We start from the raw sequence: 22,274 nt of genomic DNA, 5'->3' as shown, positions 1-22,274 counted from the left end.
GATAGTTGTAAAATTATGGATTCTCTTCGAGGCTTTGTATACATTGTAAAGTTATCATATGTATTCATAGTTTCACATGTAATCTATATCAGTTTGGCCAGTTGGTTTGATATTGTCTGTACAACTTCTTATTAGAATTAGCAATTTCATTCATATAGTGATTTATTTTCTCATCTATGTCATTTGTATAGTATGAGTTCTTACAGTAGTTGTCCGTCTTACCCAAGATTGGGGTATGCTAGTAGGTTCAAATTTAACACTGATAAGTCTTGTCTATGGAATTGGGTAAAGGTGGGATTGTCGGGGTAGTGAGAAATAACTCTAGTGGTTGGGTTATGGGCTTTTGTAAGGATTTTCCTTAATCTACTAACAATCATATGGAATTTTTAGCTCTCAAAGAAGGCTTACAGTTAGTAGAGGTTAATCATTTGGTTCCCATTGAAATTAATATCGACTCTTTTGAGGTTTTGTCTATGCTATCTTCGGGTAATCTTCTCTATAGTAAAATTATTGATGATTGTAGGTCAAGACTAAGAAGATTAGAAAGCTCGATAGTGCCCCATTGCTATAGAGAACATAATGGAGTTGCTGATGCACTGACAAAGTTGGGGGTTGCCTCATAGATCAAATCGGAGACTACTTTTTTTTAAGTTCCACCAATGTGTGCACACCAAGCTGTGTGGGCAGACATAGTGGAAACTTATTTTATTAGATGTGTTAAACGCTGTAATGCTTCTCCCCAGAATAAGACTCATAAATTTTTGTACTAAATCCTGACTGATAAATGTCGGGTAAACATCTCCCTTATTTATTTTAATGCAATTCTTGTTTTAAAAAAAGAGTTCATTGATATATGTTTTTTTCGTCATTTGTCTCTAAAAGCAATTCTTGAAAAAGATTAGTCAAATACAATCTGTTTATCAAAAACACTTTTCAAATGAATTCACCAAACACAAATTGCTTATTTTTAAAAGCACCGTTTCAAAAATCTATAATCTATATCTATATCTATAATATATTAAAAGTGTGAAAGGCCTTAGAAATGTTGTTTGAACTTTTTGCAATTCATTAAAAGTCTTTACTTTAGATAAAATCGTCTTTTCACTAATTTTTTCTAATATTTAAGAGTTAAAAATTAATTAAATATATTTATGATAAAACCTCTCCTTATTAGAAATCATCAGAATTAATGACAACGAATACTTTTTTTCATTAGTTTAAGAATTACAAATCAACTAAATTTGATTTTAAGAAGATTTGAAAAATTTAGAAATAAATATAAAAGTGTTAGAATAAGAAAAATTTAAGAAATCTTGATTGTTTAAAAGTTTTAAGTACGTAATAAGAATGTAATCCAGGATTTTGCAAAGATTTGACTTTAAAAACAATGAAAAATTTTAAATATAGAAAAAATAACCGTACCACAAATATGGTTCAATTGGCGGGTCTCTCCTAGCCTCTGGCAGCAAAGGAAAGGGGTACTGCATGGCAACGCAAAAGTGATGATCCATCAATCACTTGAAACTTCTGGTGGTAAAATATATATGTGGTTACACTAAAATATATGTTTATGTTTACATTATTATAATAAAGTGTGAAGAATCTTGAAAAAGTGATTTAAAGTTTTACACTTATTAAAAATTTGTGTAATAGATAAATTATTTAATTTTAAATAATCAAACGTTACACGTGCAAGACATGTGCGGTTAAACTAGCAATTATAAAAGTGATTTTCAAATAAACAGTTTTTTATCAACAACTCCATATAGACAATTGTTTGAAGTTTAGGTATTTCAAGACTACAACGTCAATTGAAAAAAATGTTTGAACACACATTTTCTGCAACTTCTATCTTATTAAAGTGGTTATATTTGAAAAAGAAATTACTCGGCTACAACTTAAAAATGATGATTCAAAACCGACATGACCCTCGATTCTCTGCTACACTGATATTGACTTGGGTCTAACTAATTCACATTTACAATAGAATTTCATTTTAGATGGTAAAGGTTTCATACCACATCAAACTTTATTCGAAAACTTGAAACATAGATCTTTGATTCAAATTGAAGAACAACTCACCAACCCAATGTAATATTTAATGCTAAATATTTAACTTCACTAATTAATCAAATACGAATTATCGTGATTTTAAGTCCTGTTATTTAAATGATTTATTTTCTCCTTGTTTTAGATGCTTTTACTTTATGTATTCACACAAATTCTTATATTATATTTCTCATGCATATTTCAATTTACATATTACTGCATAATGAACGCATCAATTTTAAATCAGAAGTCAAATATAATTATATTTGCAATATAAAACTTTATCGAAAAGAACCAAAATTGCATGCACTGAACTTGATCCTTCAAGTTAGTCAAAAATTGATAATTCAGTCTTCATCAAATATTTGTAGAGTATTTCCTATTACACTCGACGAGAATTATAGAAAAAAAAAAGAAAACTAATGGAAATTTATATTTAGATGGACAATTTTGTAGTTTTTGCTATTTTTAATTTATTTTTTTGAATATGATACAATTTTTATAGGTGTACTTTTTGCTCTATATTTTTTATTATCTAATGTAATATTTTTGAATTGATAAACCGTCTTGTATTTACGGTTAATTTTTTTCAACTGTTTGTTGAAAAGAAAATATATTACAGAAACTATTTTTTTTTATTTCTCCAAAAATTTACTCCAAAAGCAAACATGTTAATAGAGTGAATTTTTGTTTATACAATAAATCAAACGATAAAGCTCTTATTTTATGGAGATAAAAAAGTTGGTCGACCAAAATTAAATACCTGTAGCTTGTATCCCCCACCACTCCCACGCCAAACACCAAAGCGTCGGTCGCACGTTTGAAGAGTCACTCTCTCACGTGCCAACCCACTCCAATCTCATTGGTTCATCCGCTTTTAATTTCCACAACACTATCCTTTCTTCCTCAAAATCACAAATCTACCAACACTCAATTCAAACAACAAATATATTTTTTTTTACTCTTTTGTCCCATTTCATGTGATATGTAGTTTAATTGAACATAAAATTTAATTTCATTTTTTTTTTAAATTTATGATTTAAAATAATTTATTTATAAATTATTCTATTAATTATGAAAAAAGTATTTTAAAATTGAATTATTATTAAATTAAAAAATGCAAGACTCATTAAAAATGAAGATAAATTGTTACTGTATAACTTTAGGGTCTTTTGGTTGGAAAATTGTTATCTCGGGATAACTAATATGGGATTAGTTATCCCGAGTTGGATTAACCCTCCAATCAAATAAGAGATTAAGTGATCTTTTATTTTATTTCGAGATAACTTCTTCCTTGAATTTTTTATACCTCAAACCAAACAACCTCTTAATATTTTCTTTGTCATCTTTATTTATCCATACTATTAAAAAAACATAATGTGTGTTGTCCATGCTACTAAAATCTACTGTGCAATAATAATTAATTTCGCTTATGTGCTGAGTTAATAGGGAACGAGGAATTATTATACACAGAGAACAGCCAAAATTAACACTCTGTCATAGGCTTAAGCTTTTGTGTTATTCTTTTTTTTTCTCTCTCTCTGTGTAATGTGTTGTTTTGTATGTATCTTTGTACTTGCAACTTTACAGCTCAAAGTTCCATTTTCCTATCTTCCTTTCTTTCTCTCTCTTTCTGGCCTTTATTTGTTTTGAGTGTAGCTGGGAATTGAATGTTGGTTACTCACTTGCAGATCGAATCTAGCATTTTCAGGTACCGCCCTTTTATATCTGTTATAAAGTTTTTAATTTTTGTTATAGTTTAACATGACACTTTTCTTCCAGAGCTACATTGGTTTTGGCCTAAAGGGGTTTTGGTTGTTGTGGTTTTGTTAGTGTATGCTTAAAGCCTTGATCTTTGTTGGTTTGTTTGGATGATTCTCTTCTTGGGATTTTGGGGGATTGTACTGAATGCTTTAATGGGTATACACTGGTTCTGGGATTTGGTGATGGTATGCTCATATTTGCATTTTCAGCTACTGCTTTTATCTTTGTTTTAAAGTTTTTATTTTTGTTTATGACACATTTCTTTTTAGAGCTTTTATTGGATTGTACTGAGTGGTTCGATGTGGGTACTTTTTTTTTTTTTTTTTTCAAAAAAAGATGGGGGTACTTGTTTTTTGGATTAAATGGGTTTTGGTGGTTGAGGTTTTGTTAGTGTATGCATAAAATTTTGGTCTTTGTTTGTTTGTTTGGATGATTCTCTTCTTGGGAGATTGTGGTGGATTGTACTGAATGCTTTAGTGGGTGTACACTGGTTCTGGGATTTGGTGGTGGTGGGCTCATGTTTGTATTTTCAGCTACTGCTTTATGTGTGTTTAGCATGTTATAATGCTTTAACTGTTTACTCTTTTTTAGAGCTTTTATTGATTGTACTAAGTCCCCTTGTTTAGTATTCTTTATCTTGAGCCGGGGGTCTATCGGAAACAACCTCTCTACTTCTTCGGTGGTAGCGGTATGGACTGCGTACATCTTACCCTCCCCAGACCTCACTTTGTGGGAATACACTGGGTTTGTTGTTGTTGTATTGATTGTACTAAGTGCTTAGATGAGTCTGCTTGGTTTTGGTCTAAAGGGGTTTTGCTGGTTGTGCTTTGTTGGTGTATGGATAAAGTTTTGATCTTTGTTTGTTTGTTTGTTTGGATGATTCTCTTCTTTGGAAATTTTGGTAGATTATACTGAGTGCTTTAATGAGTGTACACACTGGTTCTGGGATTTGGTGACGGTGGGTTCATGTTTGCATTTTCAGGTTTAGGATGACTCTTTTTTAGAGCTTTTATTGGATTCTACTGAATGCTTAGATGGGTGTACTTGGTTCTGGCCTAAAGGGGTTTTGGTGGTTGAGGTTTAGTAAGAGTATACATAAAACTTTGATTTTTGTTTGTTTGTTTAGATGATTCTCTTCTTTGGAAATTTTGATGGATTATACTGAGTGCTTTAATGGGTGTGCACTGGTTCTCGGATTTGATGACTGCTGGTTCATGTTTGCATTTCAGGTTTTTGACTTTTTTTTTTTGTTTTGTTAGTGTGTGTATAAAGGTTTGATTTTCTTGATGTTTGTTTAGATGGGTCTTTTGCTGGATTGTACTCAAGGCTGTGATTGGTGTACGTTGGTTTTATGTATTTTGTCTGTTTTTTGTGGGATTGCTGTAACTCTGTAGTTCCTGTAGATGAATTTTTGGCTTAAAGGCTGAATGTGTTCTGGTGAAGTGGAAATGGTACTTTTAATTGCCCTATAGTTGGTTCATGATTGTAATTGGTTGGTTTCTGGTTAGGGTTTGAGTAGTTAAAGGTTAAGCATATGCCGCCACTAGGATTCTGGGAACTAGTAATACATGGTAGAATGCCGTTATATTAGAAATTTCATTGTCTAGCTACATGAAACAGATTCCTGTAGTCCATGGATATTGCTAATTGACTGAAGTGAGAAGCATGTTGATTGGGTATTTAATAAGATGGGGATTGACATGATTTTGTTGGAACCATCAGATGAGACTAGTGAAACCACCATCATGAAATTGAGCCTTTTCACAAGCAGTGTTATCAAAAGCAGAAAACTCAAAAAAGTTCCAAGGTCCTAAGGAACTTTAAGCACAAAGTGCAAAATAGGCGTGTGCTTTAATGAAAAAAGGTGCAAAGGGAGAAAACATACAAATATATGTCCAAAACTAATAATTATAAGCATGAATGATACATATATGAACAAAGAAATTGAAAAGATTATGATAAAGTGAAATATCAATTGTTTAGTGTTGCCTTTTCAGAAGAGGCTCATTGGAAATGAAATGTATGTCTTAGAACCTTGATGATGACGCTGAAGCGCATATTAAGCGAGGAGAAGTGTCAACACGTTTTGAGCCTCGCTTTAGGGCTTAAGCGTGCCTTTGATAACGCTGTTCACAAGAATGGTACTCAAGTCTCTTGTGAAACCACCATTAGGAAAGAGAATTGTTGGATGCAAATGGTTTCGTCAAGAAAAAAGAAGGCATTACAGGGGTTGAAGCTGCAAGGTATAAAATAGTTAAAGGGTGTGAGTATGCCGTCATAAATTAAAATAGTTTTATCCAATAAGTTTAGAACTTGAAATAAATTTAAACACAAATTACTTTATTGTGCTAAAGTCAATCCAGAATTGAAATCTTGCAATAATCAGTTCATATTTAGTGTTAACTACTTTAATGGCATTTTTATTATTTTAAAAGAAAATAGTGCTTATCAACATTTTTCACAAACACAGCTACTACTTGTTTTAAGTTTCAGCACCTCTATTTAAACACGTAATTGCATTTTTTTAATTCAGCCACAACACTTCAAAAGTGCTTTTAAACCCCAAGTGCTTTGAAGCTACTTTTATTTAGCTAATCCAAATGGGCATTCTGGTCTTCTTGTTGAGCTTAGTCTTCATTCCACACGATAGGTAAAGTGCCATTCATTGACTACAGATATACCATGAGAGGATGAAACACAATGTGAAGTATCACTTTATTTGGGAAACCACGGATAAAGGAAAGGTCTATGCTCAGAAGATCAATACGAGAGACAATCTTGCTAACATGTTTACAAAGCCTCCAATTGCCAAGATTAAGCTTTGCTTAGTATTTATGAAAATTGATTTGGCCCATTAGGGATTTTGTGGAGAAGATGGAATATATTAGCTATATCATCCAAAACTGGACCAAGGTGAAGATTTGTAATATGGCGTATTCTTAGTATTCGGGGATAATATTTGGCCAAACAATTTAAACACTGTTGGTCAAATATTGGCCACAATAAACTAAGGCTTTTCTTGGGAACAATATCCACTCACTTTAGCATACTGTTTCGACGAGAAGTGAAACTGAATAGATTAAGTAGCCGTTTGACCATGAAGACTTTTAATTTTTTTCCGGAAAAATATTTTACTTTAGTGAAAAAAGTGAAAACATAATGTGTTTGGCCATGAGAATTCCAAATACAATTTGGAATTGTATTTGAAAAAGTGAAAACAAGTCTTTTTTCACTTATACTTCTCTCACAAAATTTCAAAAACAACTTTAATTTATATTTATGACCAACTCCAACTCCAACTCCAACTCCGGAGAATTATGATTTTCATGGCCAAACGGGGCCTAAGTTTGGAGATTAATTATGATCACTTTCTGAAGATAAACACCTGACAGTTAGACCTTTAGTTTGATTGGAAGGAAGTTGCATGATTATATTTTGTTTACAGTCTGCTTGCTGAAGGGATTATGTGTATATAGCATGGTCCTGCTCTGGAGTTTGTAGTTACTCTCTGAAGATAAAGAGTTGAGTCTTAGACTATTAGTTGGAAACTCTTGGATAGTGCACTTATGGATAACGAAGTTGAGGTTTAAAGGAAGATGAGAATGGCATGAGTATCCTTTATCAACGAAGGTTTAACAATCTCCTTGCGGTGGGTAACGTGAATGCAGCAAGATCCAGGCAGCTAAGTAGCATTCTTTGAAACTTGATCTAGGTAGAAGGGACTATACTTCTTAATAGAAAACTTGAAACTTCAGTAGCCTTCTTCCTTGATTCACACAGTTCATGTTTATTTCTATCATTTTGCTGAATTTTACAACAACATACCCAGTGTAATCTCATAAACCGGGTGTGGGGAGGTAGTGTACACAGACTTTACCCCTAACCTCGTGGAGGTAGAGAGACTGTTTCCACTTTTGCTGAATTTTCTCATGCCATAAAAATTATTTTTTTCTGGAGTTGGAGTTGAAGTTGAAGATGAAGTTGGAGTTGGAGTTGTGTTTGGCCATGAATATAAATTAAAGTTGTTTTTGAAATTGTGTGAGACGTATGAGTGAAAAAAGTGAAAAACAAGTAAAACTTGTTTTCACTTTTTCAAATAATTTTCCGGAATTGGAGTTGGAAAATTCATGGACAAACGCAACGTGTTTTCACTTTTTTCACTAAAGTGAAATAATTTTTCGGAAAAAAGAAAAAAATTTCTATGGCCAAACGGCTACTAAATTTGTTCTCTGTATTCTGAAAAGAGGGTAGCCTGGTGCACTAAAGCTCCCGCTATGCGTTGGGTTCGGGGAAGGTCCGGACCACAGGGGTCCATTGTACATAGCCTCACCTCTCATTTCTGCAAGGGACCGTTTTCACGGCTCGAACCCGTGACCTCCTGATCACATGGCAGTTCTCTGTATTCTACTTATCGTACAAAAATGTTCTCTCTATTCTATAATAGATGTACTGAAGTTATTGGCTATCCAGTAAGAGGTCACACAGTTTATGTATATTTCTATCATTTCACTGAATTTTACAACAGCAACATATTCAGTGTAATCTCATAAACGGGGTGTGTGAGGGTAAAGTGTATGCAGACTTTACACCTAACCTCGTGGAGGTAGAGAGGCTGTTTCCTTTTTTGCTGAATTTTTCTCAACTAAATTTTTTTTCTGTATTCTACTTATTGGAATTTTTTTTTTCTGTATTCTATAATAGATGTACTGAAGTTATTTGGTTATCAAGTAAGGGGTCATTTGGTAGGATGTATTTGAGAAATGATACATGTATTAACCATGGTATGATTTAGTACCTTTTTGGTAGTGTTTTCAACGTATGTATAACTAATACATGCATTAGTACACATTCTATCCAGTATTACAGGGTGTATAACTAAACATAGCAATCCATGGCATTAGCAATACCAGGGCCATTAATATCAAATTGTGTAAGAAATAATCTCAGCACAACTATTCCTAGCATAACTAATCTCAATTTTCCTAATACACCTTATTTTTAATTGGGGGGGCGTAAGGCAAGGCGTTTTACCTGGTACGTGGTGAGGCGTAAGCCCCGAGGTGATGAGGCATAAGCCCCATGGATCCTTTAATTTTTAATATTTATAAATTAATATAATTAGAAATAAGTATTTTAAAAGAGATAAATCACCAAATTTACCACATATCGTATATTTAAAAGAGAGAAAAAAAGTAAACAACTTGAAAATTAGTTAGTTTGTGACTTCAAAAGAACTGAAAGAAAAGAAAGGAACTAGGAAGTAGAAAGTGTGTTCCAAGTACCTTCTTGAGTAGCGGCACCGTTGATACCCACCGGCAAATACATTTGAAAATGTGACTTGTAAGTTTTCTTTTACTTTTGATTTGAGTATTTAAGTATTTAAAAATCAAATATTTTAGTATTACGTTTAAATTAGGAATTTCATAGTAATTTTTTTGGACTTGCACTCCAATGCTTAGGCAAACACCCTAAATTGTGGGGCGTATGCCTTTCGATACTTGCGAACACCCTAAATCGTGGGGCGTACGCCTTTCGATACTTTCGCCTCCCTATAACACCTCGGTGTGTCTTGTCTATGCCTCGCCTTGAGGCTCTCCCCGCGAACGGCTTTTAAAACACTGATTCTTATACACCCTACCAAACGATCCCTAAGAGTCTTGGGTCGCAAAAGTACAATGGAAGACTAGTAATTTTTTTGGTATGACCTTCCAACTCTATGTTTTGTAAGTTATTCTAGATTGCCAGATGTAGCCTTCACTTGGCGTACATGATTCCAGAGGATAATTTAATGTTTTCCGTTCGCTTTTTGTAAGTCAGAAGTGCCAACTACATATCAGTGTAGTGTCAAAACAGTAGGAAATGATGTGCACCGATGTGTGAGAATATCTTTACATTTTTTGTCTAAGTATTTCTTCATTATTTCATTCATAATAGTTCTTGATCGTTACAGGATTCTTTCTAATATCTTTTGCTTTGTTTGTGTTCCTCCAGGGAGCATTTCTCATTTCCTATTGCTGGTTTCTGGGTGTTACATCTTGTTTACTGTATGTCCGAGGGAACCGCAGCGCAGCCTAGTCTGCCAGATGTTTTTCAGTAGCCTTATTATGCTCGATCAACGCCGAGATGGGCAGCTTCTCTTTGAAAACTCCGGATCTGTTGTTTTTAAGCGTGCTGTTGCTTTGCATTTTCTCAAGATTTGCGCTAGCACTCAATCCTGATGGTATGATGCTACTATACTCTTTTCTTCAGAATTTGTCTATTTAGTTACAGGCCATGAGCTAAGTGATTTTAATTGGTGAGAGTATGATAAGATATTTAACATGCTTGATCTAGATGATATAACAGGTCTAGTTTCTTTGCCAGTTTCCCAAATAAAGGGCCAGTATATTTCTGTTATTCAGTTGAGATGATTGTGGGGTGATTTTCATTGAAGCGTGTTTCCCTCAATAATTGGATTTTTGCAATCTTCTGATGTTCTAATGCTGTTGAGTTTCTTTTCAGTTGTTACTTTATACATTACATGAATGTAATACTAGACTGCCTCACTTGATAATTGATTAATATCTGAAGCTTGTTCCATCTTGTAAGAGTTACGATTTAGTCCATACTCTATTCTTTTCTACATCTTTGCAGGTCAAGCACTTGTCAATTTTAGGATCTCAATAACTGGTTCTGATGGCGTTCTTGAGAAGTGGAGACCAGAAGATTCTGACCCATGTGGCTGGAAAGGAGTACAATGTGACCCAAAATCAAAGAGAGTTACATCTTTGTGAGTATCTGTATTATTGTTAAAACATCTCTGCTGGTGATGGCATTTTTGTGGTTCTAGTTACTTTTAACACATTTATTTTGGGCTCCATAATTCTGAAATATCTGAAACATTTTGATTTAAAATAGCACTATATGAAATGCTGAGAATCCCCAGTAGTTGAGATACAATAATTTCTGGATCAAAGTGGATATTTGATCTTGTAGAACTGAATTACAGCTGCTTGACTGTATGTGGAAATGGTTTTCGATCACATTATGTTGCATTTCTGTAGGGCTGATCCTCTAGCACCATTTAACAGTGCTACTTGTCAAATGACCTGAATTTGGTATCTTCATCTGAGTATCACTGCAAAACTTTGCCTCTAAGAAATTTTGTATTTAAGATATGAGTTGCTTTCCATATTTTATATTGAACTAATTTAACTTGGAACACACTGATACTTTGCTTCTAACGTACCTTATTTCATATTGAGGTCTACTATTTTATTAACTACTACAATTTTTGTCTTCTCATCATCCAGAAGCCTTCCTAATCACAAACTGAGTGGATATTTGTCACCCGATATTGGGAAGCTAGACCAGTTGCAGTTTCTGTATGCTTCTTTTCCCTCCTATTCTCGGTTTTTACGTATTTTCAGTACCACTATATTATGCTAACACAAGTCTCCACAAATGCAGAGCTCTTCATGACAATAATTTCTATGGGACAATACCTCCTACATTGGGAAATTGTACAAAGCTGAAATCTTTGTAAGTTTTGCAATGAACTTCTTTGGCGTGTCCTGCATAAGTAATTCTATTCTATTATTGAGGTGCTTGAGTTTCTGCTATTAAGCACTTGTGTGAATATTTTTTGAAATGGAAGCGCTTGTGTGAATATGAAGAACTCCAACATAGTTTAAATGCTATTGGAGGACTTCCTGGGGATACAATATTCCATTTTCAGCTGCTCCACAGTCCCACCTCCCACCTCCCACCTCTTCCTTCTTCCCCTTAACCTCACTACCATCTGAACCATACTAATCCTGAACCACACCATATCCTTATGAGTCATGACTCAATTTTCGGAGGGAACTTGCATTAATACAATGGTTGGAATTTTATGATCAGTCATTAACAGAATTTATGCATGATATTATGGTCGATCCTCCTTTTGCGAAGTAACAAGGATACTTATACAAACAGTAAATGGCATTTTGTTTTGTAGAGTTTGGGCATACAAAGTTAGAGGCTAAGGTGTGTGGTCGAGTCGTAGTCTGTAAGTAGGAGGGTTAGGCGTAGCTTGGTTGGTAGTTCTAGATTTGGGGGAGGGGGGTCTTTGGTTGGGTAATTGCACTTCTTTTTTGTGGATCATGCTTCTCTGTTATTTTATCATTTTGCTCGCCTTTTGGTCTACGGTCCTTCGTCTTGATCCGGGGGTCTATCGGAAACAGCCTCTCTACTCCCTCGGGGGTAGTGGTATGGACTGCGTATATTTTACCCTCCCCAGACCTCACTATGTGGGAATATACTGGGTTTGTTGTTGTTGTTTTGGGCATACAAAGTTGAGTGCAACATTCAATATCCCTATGGAGAGTGGCCACATTTTATCTTCATACTCTTTTAGTTCATGTATAGATTAGTCACTTCATCTCCGTTCATGTTGCACAGCCATCTTGCCATTGATAGGTGTTGTAGTCCTTGTATGCTACTAATCTTGAAATGTCAAATCGGACAAACTAAAGCTGTATTCTTTTAAAAAAAAAAAAAAAAAACCCAACTAAAGCTGTATTTTGTTTTTGATATGTTCTAGAGTGGTTTGAGCGTCTGTTTTGGTTGGTGTTGCTTTAGAATTTGAAATTACAAAGTTAATCATGGACATGCTAGCTAATTTTCTTGGATTTTTATTTCTTTTATGCAGGTTTCTACAGGGTAATTATTTAAGCGGGTGGATTCCTGCTGATTTGGGAAACCTTCCTGAGCTTGAGCATCTGTAAGACTTTCTGTCTCATATTTTGATTCTATTTTATGTGCATGCTGTTCTACAGATCTCAAGCTCCTGCATGGTCTGTTCACCTTAATTTGCATATGCAAGCATGATATTTGGATAACATTAGGTTTTTGTAAATGACTGTACCCATGCAACTAAAATATCTATCATTATATAGATAACCCTAGAATAAAAGATACAACCTTTTCCATTTTTGACTTTTGAAAGTTTGCACTTTCTAAAACTAATACCTCGGTGAGCTTACACACCTTCAACCATATATGTTGGAGGTTCAAATGCCATTTTCAGTCAAAAGTGGTTCTACTTCCCCTCAGCTCATATGAAAACTAAGTAGAAACAAAAACTTATCATTGCAATTAGATTCTTGTTGCTCTGTGGTTCTACTACTTGCAGTCAGCCCTTCGTTAGGTTTTGCTTTATCAATTCCATCCTACCCTTCTTCTCAGTGCCAAATAATCACGCTTTTGCCTGTTCCTTCATCTCACACAAACTCAAATTCAACTGTATGCTTGCCGTATGAGCTTCTATTCTACTTTTTACTTTTTAAGACATGAAGGTGTATTTTTCTTATGTTGATTGTTACTACACTCCATTGTCCTAAATGACCCAGCCTCTACCCTGCTATCCTGTCATCTTCCTTGCTAATTTGAACATCCTTCTCGTGCATTTTCCCTCCCTCTGACCATGAAGAGTCTTCGAACAAGAGGCAGCTGGAGATTCATTTGTTCTGTTGTCATTGCTCCATTGTCTAGAGTTACTTGTATGCCCCATGGTGGTATCATCTTCTCTACTGATGCAATAACTGGTGCTTCACAGTGTAGCATCATTGTGGTCTGAGATAACTGGAGGATTTCATGAATTAGCTGGCAGGATTTATAGTGAAGAGGGACCATCATATCAACCAAATTCTTCTACATGTCTCATATCTTAGGGACCTGGCCTGAATGTTTTTCTTTCTATACTGGTGCAACCTTTCTTTTCCCATTAAAGAGCAAAGGAAATTCATGCATATTTTACCTCTTTACTGTTCCAGGAAATGGAATGAAACCTAATTGAGAAATAAAAAGGGCTTTACAGAGCAGTTTATTGAAAAAAAGAAAGAGGGTTTAACATAGGAAAAAGTGTCATTTTCTCTTGTGAGTTTGATTTAATCTGGATGAAATTTTCTTATTACCTTTTATATGCTTGTAACCTGAGATGCAAATCTAATTGACCTATCTCAGTTCTGCACAAGTGATAGATTGTTGAGCTTAGTAGTTGCTTCTACAGTACAACCAATTGATGTTGGTTTTGTTACTTTTGCCAGAGATCTTTCAAGCAACACTCTCAGTGGAGGTGTTCCACCATCCCTTGGCAAGCTGAATAGTCTTGGCAGTTTGTGAGTGCTCTATAAGTTTTTTTTGACGTAACCAATAACTTAAAAGTGTTAAACGTCACTCAAGGGGTGAGGGTTGCGCCTCGGAATTAATCTTTGTTGTTTTAACAGCAATGTGTCAACAAATTTCTTGGTTGGTGAAATACCTTCAGATGGAAACCTTGCCAAATTTGGAAATGATTCGTAAGTAACACCAATACAAAAATTCCTTCTTGTTAAGTGCATTTGAATTTTCAAAGCATCTATATTATCTGTATTACTTATAATCATTTCTTTCCTCAGATACTCTGCTTGGTTTATGTATTGTTGACATAGATAATGTATGTCTATATCGTTTGCAGCATCATTATCAACTCCATATTATTTCTTTTTTCAAATATCAGTGTCCTCTTGTTACCCAACTGTTTGTTTTTAGGAATCCACCAAAAATAATTTTGATTAATTCTGGGATGACACTGAGGGTGTTGGCTTAATGGTCAATTGCATTTGAAATTAGGATTGAGGTCCTCAAATTCTTGAAAGTCCTTAGCCACACTGGTTAGTTAATTGGGTATTAATGAAATGAAGGGTATGTAGTCGTAACATTTGATACATCCATTTGCTTTTGATACAGTGATTTCTTGAATCTTGAGTAGTACCTATTATTGGAAAGGGGAGAAAGAATTGTTATGGATTTCCATGTGCACAAAATGGCTGCCCGACATGATTTTGACCTAAAAGTTTAATTGACAAAGTAAGCACTGGTTGGCTTGATTTACATGATTTCTGATTTTAAATTTATGACAGCTTTCTTGGAAATCGTAACTTGTGTGGCAAGCAAGTCAGTCGGGACTGTAACACTGGAGGTTCTTCAGTTGCTGGCTCCCCGGTTTCAGGTAAATGTTTACCCATTATCAACATAAAATAGTATTCAGATATCAAGTCCAATTTTCTGTCGGTAAGGGTGAGGGCATATGCTAATATTGACTGAATCATTTCTCATCTACTCAAGAACTCCTTGTGACAGAATCATTTGCCTCCAGGGCTTAGTTCAAGTGGCAAAGGTTGAGGGACTTGTGACTTGGGTCACAAGTTCCATCCCTGCGCCATTTGAAATAAGCCTGGTATTTAAGTGGAAAGGAGTAGAGGGGTGGACCCATTATCCCTTAGTTTTTAAGGTTGCGGTTGGTCCTAATGGACCCAACAGATTTGGCGGTCTCAAAAAAAGGATTCTTAGCCTTTCAGCTGCTAAAGATAACAACTTGTCCTTTTCAGAATTTCCTACTCAAGTAGACAAGAGAACATAACAACAACAACAACATACCAAGTATATTCCCACAAAGTGGGGTTTGGGGAGGTAAGTGTACGCAGTCCATACCACTACCTTAGAGGTGAGATAGAGAGGTTGTTTCCGATAGACCCCCGGCTCAAGACAAAAACAGTTTAGAAGTAGACAAGAGAACATGACTAGTATAAATTATTGTTTTTGTAGGTATTCTAGATTTCTTTGTTCTTCTAAAACTGGAAGAACTAGCTTACATTCTTTTTGGCTCGTCTCTGTATTTTCATATTCTTAATTTTCTAATATATGGGGGTTACTCATTGTACTGCAATAGCTACAACTGCCTTTTGATTTTGTGTAATTTTTATTGACTAGAATCTCAAATGATATTTGTGAAGAATTTGTTCATAGGTTCTAGCAAGAAAACTTTTTGCTTCAAATGGCGGAATCATTTACGTATTTGGATTCATTAGGTAGAAGCACTATGTATTGAGAGCATGACCTGATGAAATAGTTACTTGCCTTTGGATGCATAACCTTTTCTAGTGCTTCTTTTGTTTCTCTGTTTTTTTTCTTTTCATCATTTCACTTCCTTCCTTTCATGTTTCATGGTAATATCTCATACTTTCCATGTTTCTCAGCCCAAAACCAAAGTAAGAATGGTCGACTGCTTATTAGTGCATCTGCCACTGTGGGTGCGCTGCTTTTGGTGGCACTTATGTGTTTCTGGGGCTGTTTCCTCTACAAGAGACTGGGGAAAAATGATGGCACAAGTCATGCAATCGATGGCACAGGTTTTTATCTAGAACCTATCTAGAAATTACTATTATAAAGTTCTTCATCTTTATCTGCTTTATGATTTAAATTCCCATAAAAGGCTTAACTATCCAATTATTAAATTTTCAGGTGCATCGATTGTGATGTTTCATGGGGATTTACCTTACACTTCAAAGGACATCATCAAAAAACTGGAGGCTCTGAATGAAGAACACATTATTGGTGCGGGGGGATTTGGAACTGTATACAAACTTGCAATGGACGATGGCAATGTATTTGCCTTGAAGAGAATTATCAAGATGAATGAAGGCTTTGACAGATTCTTTGAAAGGGAGCTTGAAATTCTTGGGAGCATAAAGCACCGGTATCTGGTAAATCTGCGAGGATACTGCAACTCTCCAACATCAAAGTTGCTGATATATGACTTCTTATCTGGAGGTAGTCTGGATGAAGCTCTGCATGGTGAGACATACTTCCCTTTGTAAAAATGGGTAAAAATGTTTGTTAATTTGCGGAAATAACTATATGATACAATGTTGAGAGTAGCAGAATAATCGAGAGAGAAAGAAACAGTTAGTAGTGGAATTTGAAAGTTAGGTAGCACTGTTCACAGTTCACAGAATTAGTTACTACTGTTCATTTGTTAGTTAGGCAGTTATTTTGCTAAGTCTGTTGGTTGAATGTTGCGTTGGATGTGTGGGCTTACTAAAGGGGACAGAGTTAGGAATGAGATTATCCGGGATAAGGTGGGAGTGGCTTCGGTGGAGGACAAGATGCGGGAAGGAAGGCTGAGATGGTTTGGACATGTGATGAGAAGGGGCGCGGATGCCCCGGTTCGGAGGTGTGAGGGACTAGCATTGGATGGCTTCAGGAGGAGAAGAGGTAGGCCGAAGAAATACTGGAGGGAGGTGATTAGACATGACATGGAGCAACTTCAGCTTACTGAGGACATGACCCTAGATAGGAAGGCGTGGAGGTCGAGGATTAGTGTAGAAGGCTAGTGTTAGTGTGTGGGTTGTAGCTAGCAGTCAGGAGAATTCTTGTGTAGCCGGATTTAGTAATCATAGGTCAGTGTACATAGGTGTCTTTGGGATGTGTGTGTATGTCACTACTAGGTGGGTATCCTATTTCCTAATGCTTAGTTCCTATTTTTCTTATTCTGTGTTGCTCTTATTTCCCGTATTTCATATTCCTGTGATTTTATTCTATTATTTCCTATTCTTTATTTCGGTTGTGTCATCCATCCCCTTGTTTATTATCCTTATCTTGAGCCGGGGGTCTATCGGAAACAACCCCTCTACTTCTTCGGAGTTAGCGGTATGGACTGCGTACATCTTACCCTCCCCAGACCCCACGCTGTGGGAATACTTGTTGTTGTTGGTTGAATTTTTGTTGAAGCTTGTATTTGCAATTGTATTGTGTAAATAGAGATGTAAAGCTACTGACTATTCATTCTATGATATACAAATTTCTCTGTTTTCTTCTTCTCATTCAACTAATATCTCGGTTTACACCCTGAATTAGTGATTATCCTCTTCGATGTTTTCCTCCTAGAATAACTACTTTCCGCTCGAATTCTTATCCTTGTATCACAATAAGCTGTGTTTGGTGAGAATTCTGGTTTTCCTCTTCTAGTTGGCAAATTATTTGAGATCTTAGTAATCTTGAGATTCATAGCACAATAGGGTTGGTTATCTTCCCTGTACAACACTTGTGATTGAACTTTGGGTTCTGTGGCTTAGTTGGGAGATAAAACGCACAATTTAATAATAGTAACAGTAAATAGAGACCAATTATATATATGCTTTTGTGGAAGCATGAGAAACCTGCTGTTTCTTAAAGGCAAAATCCATATGCAGATATGAGCAAACATATTAGACAGGGGTCTAGTAAGAATGAGGATAAATTATGAACAGGGATCACTTTCTACTGCTATTTTGATTGATCCAGCCAACGCAATATAGTCTCAAAAAATCTGACAGATAGTCACTGGGACAGAAGGGTATGCTGCAAAACCAGTGTTTGATATGCAATTGATTGGAAAAGTATTGTCAGCCTCTAGAGGAAGTTTCTGAATGGGATTGACTAAGATTGGCATTTGGAGTCCTAATGCAACTCTAAACATACATGGATTCGTATCCATTGGCTTGATCGAATAAACTTCTTACCTTTTAATACAAATAAAGCGGATAATGCTTGCATCTTTGGCTGGTGCAGATGGCACTCTAGAAATGTTCACATCTAGGCAGTTAAAAAATAGTGGAGAATAACTTGCTAACTAACCAAGACACTGTTTTCGCATCTTGGTGCGTCATTGATGTTTCATATATGTTCTATGTTTTGTGTAAACATTGCTATAGATTCTTTTGATATGATGATGGCATGAGTTGAGCTTAAATGGAAAACATGGTCAGTTAAGATTCAGATAGCCAATCCCAACTTGTTTGGGATTGAGACATAGTTGTTGTAGTGCTGTAGAACTTTGAATATGGATTTTGTTTCTATAAGAGTCTTTGAATTTACATTTGAACTCCTTTGCTTTAGTTTACCAGACGGCTAGCTTTTTTTTTTTTTTTTTTGATAACCGTGGTGTCTGGGCCAGTTTGGGCGCACCTTGACTAATTCCACAGTAGACCTGCCACCTCCCACCAGCAACAGGTATTACATCCATGGGAAATGACGGTGTAGTAGTAAATGTTTAGCTAATTTTTATCCATAGTATGGTATGTTCACTATGAATAGATAATGAATTGTCAAAATGGTTGAATATCTTGTTGAGTCAGTGTTCTATCCAATAGAGTCGCAAAATGAGTGTCATATTAGGAAAATGGACAGTGACATGATGTTTGCTTTGAGCATCTAGGGTGGAAAGCAATGCTGAAAGCAAAGAGAGCAATAAAAAAGATGATGCTCCTTTAAGCTAGTTCATCTTGCTTGTTAAATTGCTGTTGTTGTTTAGATATTTTCATATATTCAGGGTAGAGAGTTTTAGATTTGATTATTGTTTTCTGGGTCCATTTAAAATATCATTTTCGATGTTTTATACAGAGAGATCTGAGCAGTTAGATTGGGGTGCACGGCTGACTGTAATCATGGGAGCTGCGAAAGGGCTGGCGTATCTACATCATGATTGTTCCCCTCGAGTAATACATCGTGACATAAAGTCTAGCAACATTTTGCTTGACGGAAACTTTGAGGCTCGGGTATCTGATTTTGGACTGGCCAAATTACTCGGGGATGAGGAGTCTCACATCACAACAATTGTAGCTGGCACGTTTGGATATTTAGCTCCAGGTACATCCAATGATTATACATTTATCATCATCTTCTGTTGAGGAAGTTGCAAATATTAAACTATGGATGGATGGATTTCTGCTGCTACTAATAGTTGAAATTGGGGATAGAGCGGTCTGATTTCCCCTTTGTATTGCTTTTGTCTGTAAAAGTTGCACCTGTGATGCCATTCTTTCTTTTTGATGTCTTTCGTGCATAATATTTGTTGGTATATGACGAAAAATTATATGAGGCCTAGTTGAATGGCAGAGAGAGGGAGGGAGGGGGAGAAAATGGTTCCACTTCGAAGCTTTCTCTTGAGGGAAGTATAAAGTGAGACATCGAAATACTGTTTTCTAGAACATTCATCTCTGCTGCATCAACTTGTAACATGTGATGAGAGGTTATCTATGTGCTAAAGAATTTGTATTATGGAAATCTGATTTTGTGTGCTTTCACTTTGGGCAGTTGATTTCTGCTTCACTTGATATATTTTGCTGTTTGTTTTGGAGCTTATGTGTTTTTCTTCTACTTTTTTTTTCAAGAATACATGCAGAGTGGTAGGGCTACTGAAAAGACTGATGTTTATAGCTTTGGAGTTCTGGTTCTTGAAGTTATAAGTGGAAAGCGCCCGACTGATGCATCATATATCGAGAAGGGTTTCAATATTGTTGGATGGGTACGTTATGTCTTTAATGGCATCTTACTTCTAATCATTTAAGGTTTTTCTCCCTTGGTTGAAATTCCTGACGTTCTTTTTGCAAGGTAGCTAACTTTATTTTTTACAGCCTACAAATGTCATGTCAATTTGTTGGCAAGGTTAAGGTTACTGGGAAAATCTGATGAACACATACAAACATAAAACTAATCCACAAGGATGAAATAGGGGATCTGAATAGGATGTCTCCCCTGTGTTTCAACTCCGAAATCTTCTTGTAATTCTAATGGTATATGGGAATAACAATGTTAACATGAATGGTGTAAACTGTTGTTGTGAAATTTGTTCCTTGAATAAGAGGTGCTAGGGAGGAAAATGGACGGTCTTCAAATGGATAACATAACAATCTCTAGACTCTGATATTCTCTTCACTTGAATAAAGTCTGTTTTTCTTCCTAAAGTAAGAACATAAAAACAACCTAACATAGCAAAAGATGATACAACCCAGTACCACTATATAGTGATTGATGCAAAGAGTAAATATTTACTGAAAAACTAATTGCCATCTAAAAAGATCTAAATGCATAAATTAGTCTAAATCTTATAGTTATGGACATAGTTTATCATGGTCTCATTCTTTTTCCCTATAAGAGCCCAAACAGCAAAGATGCATTTGAGCTTCACTTGAGGTTTCTATTGGAGCAAGGTTAAAATTACCTGAAGAAAAAAACTAATTGAGCTAATTGCTCATATCATCTTAAATGTTTGTCCTAAAGAGTTACACTGTAGTTTTCTGTTTACTGATGTGTTCTCATCTCTCAAAGATATGTTGATTTGTCTATTGGAGTGCAATTAATCATATTTGCATCTTGTGAGATCTTAAACGGGTAAGGCTGAAAAGTTTTTTGCCACCACCTTCCTTCCAGTTCCTCTTCCCACTGATTTTGGAACTACCTGCCATATGCCTTCCCTTGCTTTTTTTTTTTGGGGTGGGGGAGGTTGAGAACGACACTACCTAGGGAAAGAGGCAGAGGGAAGCATGCTGGTGGACAAGTAATTCCAACTTTACCCCTTTAAGATTTGACGCGATGAGTCTTTTAAGCTGCATTTTTTTGACTCAATAAGCAAAAAGAGTTTTATTCAAATCACTGGTCTTCTAAATCTTTGTCGTACTCAACGTGCAGCTGAATTATTTAGCATCTGAGAATAGACGAATGGAGATAGTTGATCCGCTCTGTGAACGAGTGCAGACTGAAAGCCTTGATTCCCTGCTTTCAGTTGCCACTCTGTGTGTATCTTCAAACCCCGACGACAGGCCCACAATGCACAGGGTTGTTCAGATTCTTGAATCTGAAGTCATGACGCCATGTCCCAGTGACTTCTACGATTCAAACTCAGATTGAAAGCTCTAGCTGGATGTGAAGAATATTGATGACTTGGGTCTGCATCTGCAACTTCATGCAGTAAATTGGGTTTAAAGTCTGCAAAGATTCTTTGTAGTATATTTATGCTATTCTTTCTGCAGATAAGTGACAAAAGATCATTTCAACTACCATCATTCCTCAAATTCGGAGTTACCAGCTATTTATCACGAGGTTCAGCGAGCTTAATCCTGTTTTTGATTCCTCATCTTTCTCCGGTGCATTGAGCTTTTCGTTTCACTAGGGGAACAGAATCTGTAGGCTTTCTTGCTATAATTGTATATGGAAAACGATTGAATTAATTTTGACATCTACCTTTTGCTTAAGTTAATATCCTTTTGTATATTTCTATTTTGATCTGTTTTGTAGTAGTACAAATTCCCTTCCACTTATGATGTCATGAAATGGAAGTATATTCAGTTGATTTTTATGGAGAGTTTGTGACTAGTACTATTATGCTGTTTTGGTTGATATTTGATTGGATGTTAAGTTTATTTTCCAGCACTTGAACCGTTCGATGACTGCTAAAAGTCATGGCCCTTGTGACAATAGTATACAAGGGGCTACTCTAACCAGTCATTCTTGAATCTTGAGTTTCTTGTGTTGCTTCAAGCTTTGTTTTCTTGCTAATAACTAGAACTTCTCAAGCTACAATCTTTTTGATGGATCTCGTTTTTGCATATTTTCTCGTAGCTGTTTGTTGTCAGTCAGAATCAGTGAAATCCAAAGTGGAACAACTTCCTCTGTGATGAACAAGATGGTGATGAAAATCCTCAACAATTGCTGATGTTTGAGCAACTTTTCTCTAATTTTACTGTTCCAAACAATAAATCAAACAAACAGAAACTCCATATACATGAAGAGAATAAAAAAAGGCATACCAAATGTAGTAGAAAAGGAGATGGAAAGGATAAAAGAATCTTTATGCTTATCAC

At 35.6% G+C, this 22,274-nt stretch overlaps 1 protein-coding gene across 2 annotated transcripts; it reads left to right on the top strand.

Moving 5' to 3' along the window:
- Nucleotides 1–3,516: 3,516 nt before the first annotated feature.
- LOC107871258 (LRR receptor-like serine/threonine-protein kinase FEI 2) lies at nt 3,517–21,769 on the top strand. 2 transcript variants are annotated; one of them, XM_047409139.1, is made up of 15 exons: nt 3,517–3,760; nt 9,805–10,033; nt 10,447–10,582; nt 11,106–11,177; nt 11,263–11,334; nt 12,485–12,556; nt 13,881–13,952; nt 14,061–14,132; nt 14,736–14,824; nt 15,852–16,004; nt 16,117–16,449; nt 19,036–19,281; nt 19,806–19,939; nt 21,103–21,358; nt 21,444–21,769. In XM_047409139.1, exons 2-14 carry the CDS (start codon nt 9,937–9,939, stop codon nt 21,319–21,321), a joined length of 1,767 nt encoding a protein of 588 aa, XP_047265095.1. In that variant the 5' UTR covers nt 3,517–3,760; nt 9,805–9,936; the 3' UTR covers nt 21,322–21,358; nt 21,444–21,769. The 2 variants fall into 2 exon arrangements, with proteins under 2 accessions (XP_047265095.1, XP_047265072.1); XM_047409116.1 differs by having other exon boundaries at nt 21,103–21,769.
- The last annotated feature ends 505 nt before the right edge of the window (nt 21,770–22,274 follow it).

This window comes from Capsicum annuum, chromosome 1, assembly GCF_002878395.1.
Source record: "Capsicum annuum cultivar UCD-10X-F1 chromosome 1, UCD10Xv1.1, whole genome shotgun sequence".
Classification (NCBI taxonomy): Eukaryota; Viridiplantae; Streptophyta; class Magnoliopsida; order Solanales; family Solanaceae; genus Capsicum; species Capsicum annuum.
Note: the sequence above shows the minus strand (reverse complement) of the source record. Positions and strands in the feature narration are given on the sequence as shown.

Bases quoted from the DNA above. Each gene is read 5' to 3' on its own strand.
- LOC107871258 (XM_047409139.1), top strand. From the start codon at position 9,937: ATGGGCAGCTTCTCTTTGAAAACTCCGGATCTGTTGTTTTTAAGCGTG. The intron at 10,583-11,105 runs GTGAGTATCTGT...CTCATCATCCAG, and splicing joins TCAAAGAGAGTTACATCTTT to AAGCCTTCCTAATCACAAAC. The intron at 19,940-21,102 runs GTACGTTATGTC...CTCAACGTGCAG, and splicing joins GTTTCAATATTGTTGGATGG to CTGAATTATTTAGCATCTGA.